The sequence below is a fragment of the Dipodomys merriami genome, unplaced genomic scaffold, assembly GCF_024711535.1.
Source record: "Dipodomys merriami isolate MVZ:Mamm:240054 unplaced genomic scaffold, mDipMer1.0.p SCAF_30, whole genome shotgun sequence".
NCBI classification, from domain to species: Eukaryota; Metazoa; Chordata; class Mammalia; order Rodentia; family Heteromyidae; genus Dipodomys; species Dipodomys merriami.
In genome coordinates this window covers 7,919,326-7,931,952 of record NW_027204493.1, presented here as the reverse complement: position 1 = coordinate 7,931,952, position 12,627 = coordinate 7,919,326, and the positions used below count along the sequence as shown (strand labels likewise).

The window sequence follows — 12,627 nt, the reverse complement described above, 5'->3', positions numbered from 1 at the left end:
CAATTCCCAGCACATAATAGATGTTTGTTATATATGTTTGAGTAACTAAGCCAACAGTTTAACAAGATAGACACTACTTAGGAAACTTAGAAGTATACTGCCCATTCTACTTGATTGACATCATTATGTTGCCTTGGTCTAAGAAAGAAAAATGCTTTCTGATGGTTTTCTATTTGAAACCACTGTCAGGTCCTGCACAGAGAGACTTGCTAATGTGTCACTAGCTGTTCTGTAATTCTCTTTCTTATTACTCTGCCTGCCTTTGACTACTATGGAATCATGTTATCTCAAGGTGTGTCTTTTAGTGCTGGCTAGAAGAGAGAGCATGTTTCATTAGGTAGGCTTTTATTACTTAAAGTAGAACAAGCCATACAGTAGTTAACCAAATATGCAAAGGCCTATAAATCACTGACAAACTGGCCATGTGAATGCAACAACCTGGTTATTCAGGGTAGAACTGGCATATACAAGTGCAGAGGCTATGGAAAATAAACTGAGGAGCATGGAGTTGAAATCATGGGTTACATTTCAGAGTGCGCCAAGTAATGGAATTGATCAAGAAGGTTCTAAGAACAGAATAATTAGACACTGGTCAATAATGTGTATATTTGTGAACATGTTATATAGAATATAAATGAAGAATAGAGACTTAGCAGCATGCAAGGACTGAAAAGAATCCTGGGCATCACAGTCCAATTTTACACTTCAGAAATGAAATGTTTCAGATAGGATCACAGACTTACCTGATAGGTCAGAAAACAGAATATACATCTCTGACTCCATATCCAGTGCTCTATGTCAGTTACTATTGCCTGCCTGCCTGCGCCTGCCTTCTGTCCCTCCCTCCCTCCCTCCCTCCCTCTTTCCTTCCTTCCTTCCTTCCTTCCTTCCTTCCTTCCTTCCTTCCTTCCTTCCTTCCTTTCTTCCTTCCTTCCCTCCCTCCCTCCCTCCCTCTTTCCTTCCTTCCTTCCTTCCTTCCTTCCTTCCTTCCTTCCTTCCTTCCCTCCCTCCCTCCCTCCCTCCCTCCCTCTTTCCTTCCTTCCTTCCTTCCTTCCTTCCTTCCTTCCTTCCTTCCTTCCTTCCTTCCTTCCTTCCCTTTCCCTTCCTTCCTTCCTTCCTTCCTTCCTTCCTTCCTTCCTTCCTTCCTTCCTTCCTTCCTTCCTTCCTTCCTTCCTTCCTTCCTTCCTCCTCTCTTCCTTATTGTGTTGGTACTGGTACTTGAATTTTGGTACTCACACTCTTTGGCCTTTTTTGCTCAAGGCTAGTGCTCTACCACCTGACCAATACCTCTATTTCCAGCCTTTTGCTGACCCATTAGAGATAAGTCTCATGGACTTTTCTTGCCAAGGCTGACTTTAAACCACAATCCTCAGATCTCAGCCTTCTGAGTAACTAGAGGATTATAGGTGTGAGTCACCAGAAACTGGCTATCTTCTTCTTTTTCAATTACAAAAGTATCAATATTACAAGTATCAATATTTTCAGTGACTTATAAAAGTCATAGATTTTAAAAGCTCAAGACTTTCTTTTGAGGGTGATGATTAACAGAGATGGCAGACTCCCCTGACATGCAATAATATCACTTAAGACTGCTATATGATTGCAAAGAGAATGACTAGGCAGTAGAATGACCAAATTCTAAATAAAAACACTAGTGCTAATGGCTCATAAGGATTGGAAGCAAGAGTAGCCAGAGCCTAGCTATATTTTTTCTTTAATTGTCGGAAAATGAAGTGGGATAGAATTGTTTACAATAATTTAAAAATGCTGAGTTTGCACATTAAACATTATTTCTTAAAATATAAACACACTCAATATATTGCCTTATAAAAGTATAACATGTAGTATTAGCATCATGTGGATAAAAATCTCTCTTACAAAGTATTTTCTCCAATTAATTATTGTTCTTCACCAAATTATATGCCCTCTTGTTTTTGATGGGAAAATTCTGTCTTCAAGATCAGAGTATATCTTCTAATTGTCATTCTCAATTTCAAGTATAGTGTTTCAGAGATGGGCTATCTATATGCAAAGGAGACATTTAGTTACGATTGGCCTTGCTTTCCTAGTGATGTCTTGATGTTGTAATTAAACTTGGAAAAATAACTGGAACCAAATGATGCTAGCCATAAGACTGATTATGTGGTTCTGCTGTTTGTACTACCAGAAGGGCAGTTTGATCTTATTGCTAAAATAACATTGGAGAATGTAACGATATGTTTGAACTTCCCTCGGAATTAAATATATCCTGTTGAAAACTGACCTACAGAGAGAGCAAACAGAGCATTTGGTTTGGAACTTTATTTTTTCATCTTATATCTACCTCATACTAAATCAGGAAAAAAGTAAACAAGTGTGACATTTTAATTTTCTTATGAAGTAAACAAGCGTGCACTTTGTTTAGTTCTCCAGAGAAATATAAACTCCATGGAGAACATATTCAAGATGAAATGAATAAAGAAAATCCTTAGTTTACTGCACATACCAAATGATTTTAAATTTAGCATTTACTGAGTCATTCACACACTGAATTCAAGCCACATTTTCTGTTAGATTTAGCAACCATTAACTGTGTTCTGAAAATGTTAGTATTTAACCCAATTCCACTGTATGGTTTATGTGTTAAATATTGTGTTCTTGTAATATAAAAAGCTCCAAATGGAAGGAAACAGTCTTATGGGATAACCTTTTAAACTTTTATTTGTAACACTCATGGTCAGTTTTTTGTGTGGCTATAAAATTCAACACAATTTTCTTCTTCTTCCTATTTCTCTGTAACACTCTTCATTAAAAATGTTTCTAGTTTAATTCTATTAATTAGATCATGCCTTCCTGTTTGTCTTGGGGTATGTGATAATGGAATAATTTCTTTCTTATTATTTTAGATAAGACTTGTGCTTTGAATGAACACATTAAGAATGTTTCAATTCCTTTCAGGTATACTTTAATTATTTCTCTGGGTTTGCTGTAGTCCCAATGAAATTTCCTTTTAGGAAAAGATATGATACATACAATTTTATATTAAGAATATTGCCTGAATGTTACTAAAACACATTTTGTAAGTAAAGATGGGCATTTTTTTGCCCAAACAAAAAGTGTACCCAACATACCAGCAAGGCTGATGCTATCTGGACTTGGTATTAGAGAGAGTGGAAATTAAAAAATACTAATTTTAAATTTATTTGATAAAATAGTGATTTCAAAGCCAGGTGCTGGTGGCTCACGCCTGTAATCCTAGCTACTCAGGAGACTGAGAGCTAAGGATCAAGGTTCAAAGCCAACCCAGGCAGGAAAGCCCTAGAAAGACCACTCTGGTCTCCAGTTAACCACTTGAAAACTGGAAATGGTACTGTGGTTCTATGTGGTAGAGTACTAGCCTTGAGTGGACAGCACCCAGGCTGAAAGTTCAAGCCACTAGACCAACAAAAAAAAAAAAAAAAAAAAAATATATATATATATATATATATATATATATATATATATATATATATATGCACATAGTGCTTTTAGTTCCACGAACAGCTGAGTTGGTTTGTGATACTATTTCTATTAATTTTGCTGTTAGTCATAGTTTTAATATATGGAGTTATTTTAGGTAAAAATTTTCTTCTAAAGAGTTCCAACTGTTCCATCCATTTTTATGCACATCATATGCTTTTAAAGGATGCATTGTGGGAAGAAAGTACTGTTTTTTCTCTTTAATGAGCAGCAGGTTGAAGGTGGTTATCATACACTCTCAGATTGGACAGTGAGTAGAGAAAGGAAGATAATGGTTTTTAAGGGATCTCTGATACTTTATGGCTTTTGGGGTTCACTAAGCCCTGTAATTATGTTTTGACAAGCCCTTTGCTATTATAATAACATTGAAATATTAAATTTGATTCCTGATGAATTCAATTCAAGTAGTTTTGGTTCATTTTCTCCCCCTCCAACCAGTAAATATTATTTAGTTGTTCCTTTTGGACTTACAGTATTCTCCCACTTGATGAGCAGGTACTTGAATTTTTAACCACTTTGATGAATGTGCTATTCAAATCTTACTTGTTTTGTTTCAAAAGAGATATAAAGTCATTTCTAATATTTAGAAAATGTGCAATACACAGTAGGGTTCTAGAAAAAGGAAATGGGGTGGCAGCGTTGTGCAATGGAACTGGAATTAGACTAGAAAATGATATGGGAGTGAATAAAAATTAAAGCACTTACTCATATAGTTAACAGTACCTATACTTTTACAAGAAAACCTAGTGATCAGGTGAAGCACAATTATTCTTATGCTATAATGATCACAAAATTTTCTGGGGTACCTTGTTTTAATTGCAAGGAAAGAAATACTCAGACAAACAGAATTACTCTTTATATTATAAAGATATTGGTTCACCTGGAATTTTATTATTGTTGGAGCATTTACAAGAGTGATTGGGCTCCCTGAATATGGTTTTTAATTTTTTTTGACTCAATCTTTTGTCACCTACTCAGAGGCATGGGCCTGATGTTGTCTTCTCTAACAGAGATAGGAATATGTCTACTTAGAATTGCCAGTAGTGCCCACATCCTTTGCCCTTTAACCACGACAATGAGCTCTCTATTTTCATGTAAACTATGATAAATATGGTGAGTTGGGCAGGACCGAACACCTGAAACCTTTAAAGGATGAATTTCTCTTCAAGGTGTAAGCCCAGTGTAACCAGGTATAACCTGGGCCATGAGGGTAAGAAGATTAAGACCACGGGTGGATTCAGATTTCTTAAATCTTTTTAAAAAATTATTTATTTATTTATTTATTTATATTGTCAAGGTGATGTACAGAGGGGTTACAGTTACATAGGTAAGGTAATAAGTACATTTCTTGTCAAGGTTGTTACGCCTTCCCCCATTTTTCTCCTAATTTCCTCCCCCTGCAAATTGTACAGATCATGTCCAACATACTGTATTGTGTTTATCCCTATTGCATTGGTTTCCCCCTTGTCCTTTGTCTTGCCATTCTGTTGTTCACCTTCCCTTCCCTAATTCAAATAAACATGTATACAATACCAGGCTACCAAAATCAAATACAGTGACAACAGGGGATATACCATAGGGGGAAGAACATACAAAGGAAATTAAAAAAATCATATAGTACATTAAAAACAACAACAAAGAAAAACCTCTTGTGTCCATGTCTTGGACTTCATCTTATATGGTCATATGTACATAGCTTTTGACCTTTTCTGCTCATCGGATAAAATTATCCTAGGCATATACTAATTATTGCAAATAAGGGAAACCATGGGACCTATGTTTCTTTGGGTCTATCTTACTTCACTTAATATGAGTTTTTGCAAGTCTTTCCATTTCTTAACAAATGGGGCAGTGTCATTGTTTTCTGATGGAAGCATAGAATTCCATTGTGTGTGTGTGTGTGTGTGTGTGTGTGTGTGTGTGTGTGTGTGTGTGTATAACACACAGTATATATACACTATATATATGTATGTATATATATACACTATATATATGTATATGTATATGTATATGTGTGTGTGTATATATATATATATATATATATATATATATATATATATATATATATATATATATATATATATACACACACACACACACACACATTTATCTACTGAAGAGCATCTGGGATCTGGGTTGGTTCCATGTCTTAGCTATGGTAAATAATGCTGCCATAGTTGTGCTGGTAGCTTTAGTATGGCCTTGTTTGTGATCATTTGGGTAAATGCCCAAAAGTGGGATTGCTGGGTCATAGGGGAGATCTATGTGTAGTCTTTTGAGGAACCTGCATACTGCTTTCCAAAGTGGTTGAACAAGTTTACATTCCCACCAACAATGCAGTAAGGTTCCCTTCTGTCCACATCCCCTCCAGCATCTGTTGTTATTAGAGTTCTTGATAATAGCCATTCTAACTGGGGTGAGGTAGAATCTCAATGTTGTTTTGATTTGCATTTCTTTTATGGCCAGAGAAGTTGAACATTTCTTCATGTGTCTATTGCCCATTCTTCCAAATTTCTTAAATCTTATGAAGGATTTTTATAGAAAAAGAACATTTTATGTATGGATGGATAACCTTTGTAACTCTCAGTAGATTCTTAAAGAAATACATATTCTTCCAGTAGTTAAAAAAAGAAAAAGAAAAAAACAACACAAGAGATTTTCTTTTAGCCTCTGTCCCATCACTAAATACTGGGATTCTCAGAATTTTACCTACTGATCTTTGTTTTAGAACAGGCATCTTATCTATATCCTCCTTGCTGAACCAAATAGGTGCTTAGTGTATATATGTTGATCCAAAGTGAGTGAATTTGTTACGTACGTATCATTACAAAACTCATGAGAGGAGCTTGTTCAGATGCTGGGTTCTAACCTCAATTCTCAGATCTCAGCCACCTGAGGAGCTAGGATTACAGACAGGCCTGAACCACCAGTGCAGGCTTTAGTGATTATTCATAAATTTTCCGACTTCAACAACAAAATTGTACCAAGGACTATACTTCCCTCTTTTTTTTGTTATCATTTTGGACAAACCTTAGTTTATTCCAATTTTCTACATTTAAATATTCCTCTTAAGGTTTCAGGTGACCTCCATGTGTCCTAGGTATTGTAGAAGCCATTTTGAAAATGCAAGAAGACACATAGCTATCAGTGTCGTTTTATATATATATGTATATATATAATATATATGTTATATATATAAAACTAGTACATATATATATATATATATATATATGATTCTGTTCCTCATAAAGATAACCCATGTTCACACTGTCAGAATGGGAGTTTTGAGATCCTTATGCCCTTCCTAAGCCCATTTTTTTTCATTTTCATTTTCTGACTTGCTTGATCCTGTTTTTCTTTTACCCAACCTTTCTGAAGACAGGAAACTGATTTCTTCAACAAACAGAATTATGTCTGCCCAGGATTCCCTTCCTGCTTTAGTACAAATTCCAATGTAGCATGGCCATTTTTCTCAAGATTTCCACCATTCTGACTTTACTAAGTAGTTTATCTGTATTCTAAAACTTGTTAGAATGAAATATACAGGATCTAAGAGGAGAATATGAACAGAATGTACCCAGTTATTTGCATTTTACCTGATGTCACAATCTTACTTTTTGAGCCAATTTTGTTATTTCTGTTAAAAATGTACATCTTCCGTTGGGTGTGAACAGACTGGTTTTATGACCACCAACATGATATGCTTTTGCCCTTTTTTTTTGCAGCTTTAGTTTTCTTTTTTTAATTTAATTTTATTGTAAAGGTGATGTACAGAGGGGTTACAGTTACATATGTAAGGTAGCAAGTACATTTCTTGCCAAACATTGTTACTCCTACCTCATTTTTCTCCCAATTCCCCCCCAAGTTGTAAAGTTCATTTCCAACAAAGTGTTTTTAAATATTCTTGACCAATATACTGTCTTGTGAGTATCATTGTTGTAATAGGTCATCCTGTGTCATTGTTTCTTGAGGCGGGGGTGGGAGTCAAGGAGGTCGGGGAGGGAAGGGATAATGGGAGAAAACATGGGAAGAGATAACAATGCTTTACAAGAAATGTACTCATTACCTTACTCATGTAACTGCAACCCCTCTGTACAATGCAATAAAATTTAAAAAAACATTCTTTATCACATTTCATCCTTAGGCCTGTGGTTTCTTGACAGAGCATTTTTGTTTTTATTGTCAGCTTAGTTTCACTGGACATTGTAGAATGTTTGTTGGTGTGACACCCAATCTCCATGTTTTAATAGCAACTTTGCAATCATTCACTACTGTTTTTAGGTGCTGATAAATAGAATTATACATAGAACTTAGAATAATATGTGTGACATGGATAGTTATGTGTTTTTCAGATTCACTGATAGCCACTTACCTTTTCAGTCTTTAGACATGTCACTATAGACATCTAAACTCATATATATATATATATATATAATATATATATAATACAAAGAGCCAAGAATGTGTGTGTGTATATATATATATATATATATATATATATATATATATATATATATATATATATATATATATTCCTGGCTCTTGAAGATTTCATGCTACCTTCTTATTTTGTTTTGCTTGTCTTTTCGTGTACCAGTTATATCATATCTTAGCACAAAACTTTGAGATTCACCTGGTTCTTTTTGGACATTTTCTTCCTTTGGAGTTTTGAGAATGATGTCCTTTGTGCTGACCTATCCTATTCTCCACATTTCCTCTGCCTTTTACTCGAGTTAAATTGGCATCAGAGCATCTCTACCTCTAACTGTAGCATTGTGATTGCTCATTGCCTCCTTCTTCTCTTTTCCTAGCCTTCCACAGTTGGCTTTTTTTTCCCCCTTCTATTTTGGGTTGCTTAGTGTTTCTCATGATTTTAGAATTTATTGCTTCTTGTTGTCTGCTTTTTTATTTCTTGGCAAAGGAAAGAAAAAGTTCTTCCTAAGCTTTTTTGAAAGTTAAAATGACTCAAGAGATGAAAAAAATAATGTAGATGTGAGTCTCCCCTTCTCACGGAACCCTCGCTTGGTACCACTGGCCGAGTTTTGCAGGTGTTCAGAATGTTACACTAACAATCTTCAGGGGCCAGCTCACTTTTGTGGCTGTAACAGATTGAGGTTGTCACTGAAATAAAATGAAAAAAATAAGAATGTTATTGCTTCCCAGCTTCTCTGTTCTCTTACCTGAGATATAAATAATATTTGCTAAGTAAACACAAAAACATTGTCATCAAGAGATGAATACTTTCTTTCTCTGAGCTTTAAAATAAAACTTTTCAGAATGATAAAGTAGGGAGGGTGCCAGGCTACCCTTTAAAACAAAGTTCATAATGATTTCATAATGTTGTAACTGATTTTATAGTTTAGAAACTAGTGCTTTTTTCCCCACTTCATTTCCTTCCTCCTTTTTAAATTTTATTTTTTTATTAAAAAAATTTTTTTTGGTTCATTGTGGGACTTGAACTCTGGGCCTGGACACTCCCTCAGCTCTTTAGCTCTTTAGCCCTTTAGCTCAAGGCTAGTGCTCTACCGCTTGAGCCATAGCGCCACTTCTGGTTTCTGGTGGTTAATTGGAGATAAGAGTCTTATGGACTTTCTGTCTGGGATGGCTTTGAACCTCTATCCTCAAATCTCAGCCTCCTGAATAGCTAGGATTATAGGTGTGAGCTACTGGGGCCCAGCTCCTTCAGTTCATTTTTTAAAAAGCCAAACCTTTTTGGTACATCCAATTGTCTAATTTATCACATACTCCACTTATTTTCTAGTTTGGGAAATTACTTCTTATCTATTGCATCTTTAGAAAAAACAACATTTATGAGGGGCTGGTGATGGAGTTCATAGTGTGTGTTTATTAGCACATGCAGGACAAGTGGGTTGAATTCCCAGCACCTCCCCTCCAATCCCCCACCCCTTTGTAAGCTTCTGCCTGTAAAAGGGAAACAAATGTAAACTTCACTATTACTCAGAAGTAGTAATTATTAACTACAATATACCTTTTTTTTCTTTTGTCAGTTGTGGGGCTTGAACTCAGTTACCTACAATATACTTCAGTTGTTTTTTTGCTATGTTTTTGTTGTTGTTGTTGGTTGTGGGACCTAAATTCAGGGCCGAGGCCCTGTCCTTGAGCCTCTTTGTGCTCCAGGCTAGCTCTCTGCCACTTGAGTCACAGCACCAATTTTGGTTTTCGAGTGGTTAATTGAAGATAAGAGTCTCATGGGGACTTTTCTGCCCCGGCTGGCTTTGAACCTCAGTCCTCATATCTCAGCCTCCTGAGTAGCTAGGATTATAAGTGTGAGCCACCAGTGCTGGCATACTTTTTAAAAAATTTTTTTGGAATCAGTATACAAATAGTATGCTGAAAGGAACTGATAATTAGTTATCCTGATTTGACCAGTGCCCACCCATACCATGTGCACAAAGTATTACACTTTCCTTAATATGTACAGTTAAATAATATGCTTATCAAAAGTAATTACATATGTATTAACACTTCCTTACTCAAAATCTTGCATTTTTTATAACATTAAATTTTGACATGTCTCTGTGTGCCTTGGCTCACTCCTGTAATCCTAGCTCCTCAGAAGGCTAAGATCTGAGGATATGGTTCAAAGCCAGCCCAGGCAGGAAAGTCCCTGCGATTCTTTTCTCCAGTTAACCCACCAGAAAACTGGAAGTGGCACTGTGGTTCGAAGTGGTAGGGCACTACCCTTGAGTGCAAAAGCTCAGGGACAGTGCCTAAGCCCTAACTTCAAGTCCCATGGCCACCACCACCACCACCAACAAAAGTATTATGACAGAGGGAAGGGATGGAAGGGGAAAAACAAAGGAGGAGGCAACAATGCTTGATAGGAAATGAACTCATTACCTTGCTCATGTAACTGTAACCCCTCTGTACAGTATTTTTACAATAAAAATGTACAGAAAATAAATAAAAATATTATGATGTCATCAAATATGAGAATATAATACTATTCATCATGTGGGTATGCTATTTATTTATTTTTTACCATTTTCTTATTGTTGATCTCTAACTTCATTATCATGAATGTTGTAATTAATGTTTTCACATATAATTTTCACAGGTATCCTTAATATAATGCATTAATCTCTAACTCATTATCATGAATGTTGTAATTAATGTTTTCACATATAATTTTCACAGGTATCCTTAATATAATGCATTAATATATAAACACATTTTTCAAAGGCTTAAACTGAAAGAGTGTAAAGATATGCATGGGTCCTAACTTTTGGAAGTTTCAGCTCATTGCAGAGGTAGTAACAGTGCGTAGCTGTCCCATCCCTACCTTCTCTTTAGCGAGTCCCCACTTGGGATAGAGAGCGAATACCAGGGCACAGCAAAGTCTGGAGGAGGAGACACTGTTCAGGGCCAGAAGCACCCTTGCTTCCCCCTAACTCATCCTCAGATACATCTATGCACACTAACTCAGCATGGGTGTCTGTCTGCTTACTGCCTCTTCAGCTCTGAGTCATTTTTGTTTTTGTTTTCCCCCAGTTCTGTCCATATTCTTTTACTAATCAAGGAAGGTAGCTTTTGTCTAGCATGTATGTCTTGGTGTTTTAAAATTAGTTAGACCATTGTACAATAACTAAATTGTCTTCTGTAATCACTGGTATGCCTTCACCATCGGAGGAGTTTGGTGAAGGCCTACAGAACTACCACAGCATAAGGAGGGCTAGTAATGCCACAAACTTTGGGGCGTAGTTTAGTTAATATTTTAGAGTAAAAGTACAGCACAGCTCTTTTTGTGTCATTAAGTCAATTCGTTTAAGCAAATAATGATTTACATTGGGTATTGTATTCATCAGCATTCTATTATTGTAATAAAATACCGGAGATAATTAGCTGACAAAAATAAACAGTTACCCTGAGTGATCAGGCTGACTTAGCCTTAGCCTTTTAGGTCTCCGAGGGCAGTTCTAGGTGAAAGTAGTGGGTAATGTGTGAAGGGCAAACTGGCTTGTTTGCTTCATGACAAGGAAGCATAGTACAGAGATGATGAGGACAGAGTACTATGTTCTTCTTTACCCATTCCTAATGATAAAAAGACCTCCCACAAGGACCCACCTCTTAAAGATCCTACCAGTTCACAATCGTGCTACCCAGTGGCCCAAGTATTTAAGGCACAGGGTGTGGCTACACTGAAAATCCAAATGATATAAGGCACTTATGAAGCAGAATATCTGATTTTTCATCAGAAAGCTAATTCTTTCACTATAGCAATGTTACAATTATATTTTCTTTGAGTTTCTTCAAAAATATGTTGGAAATTATTTTTCCTGAGTTCTAAAATAACAGACTAACTTGGTAGCATTTCACACTGCTATAAAATGTTCCAGGGATGACTAAGTCTAATTAAATCGACTATTTCTAATGATTAACATTTCCTTCCTGAAACTTTCATATTAAAATTGATTATATAGCTTGAACATTATTTCTGCCATTATAATTCTGTCATGATCTTAGGAAGCTAAGGATAGGAATAATTAAAAACTGTTACAAATAGCATTTGTGTCTATACTTAAAAAGCTCTTCAGTTGACCAAGCAGATGTGGTTACAGATTTTTGTCATTGATATGATTAATTTCCCACTAGTTCTAAGACTCTGTGTTTAACGCATAGGCTTTCAGATTTTGCATAATTGATCTGCAATTTGTGAAAGTTCAAGCAGCTGTGCCGAGAACCATTTGATAACTTTATAACTGTAGCTTTTTTAGGAAATGACTTAAGTTCTGCAGCTTTCTGCACTGTGTTTTGTATTCAGGCACATGTATTTGAATTTCTCTTTTGTGGAATATATAACATATACATACGTATCTATGTGTGTACACATAGACACATATACTTATTCTTTCATATGTATATTGGCTTTGCATATCCAACCTAAGTTGGAAGAGAGGATGCATTTTTTTCCACTTTTTCAAAGTTTCTTTTCGGCTTTGGTGATCTAATTTAATTATTTTCTCTTTGTCTAGGTTGAAGAAATTGTAGATGTTGGATCATTTGCTGCAGAAGATATACATGTTCCTAAGATTTATGTGCATCGCCTTATAAAGGGAGAAAAATATGAAAAGCGAATTGAAGTAATTGACTTGGATTCTTTGTCAGTTT

At 35.7% G+C, this 12,627-nt stretch overlaps 1 protein-coding gene across 1 annotated transcript in view; it reads left to right on the top strand.

Annotated features, from left to right (window-relative positions):
• Oxct1 (3-oxoacid CoA-transferase 1) overlaps positions 1–12,627 on the top strand; it is a 134,420-nt gene that overhangs the window by 49,151 nt on the left and 72,642 nt on the right. Inside the window, exon 8 of the mRNA XM_070041107.1 lies at positions 12,492–12,599. Coding sequence (XP_069897208.1) covers positions 12,492–12,599 — 108 coding nt within the window. The remainder of the gene's footprint in view (positions 1–12,491; positions 12,600–12,627) is intronic.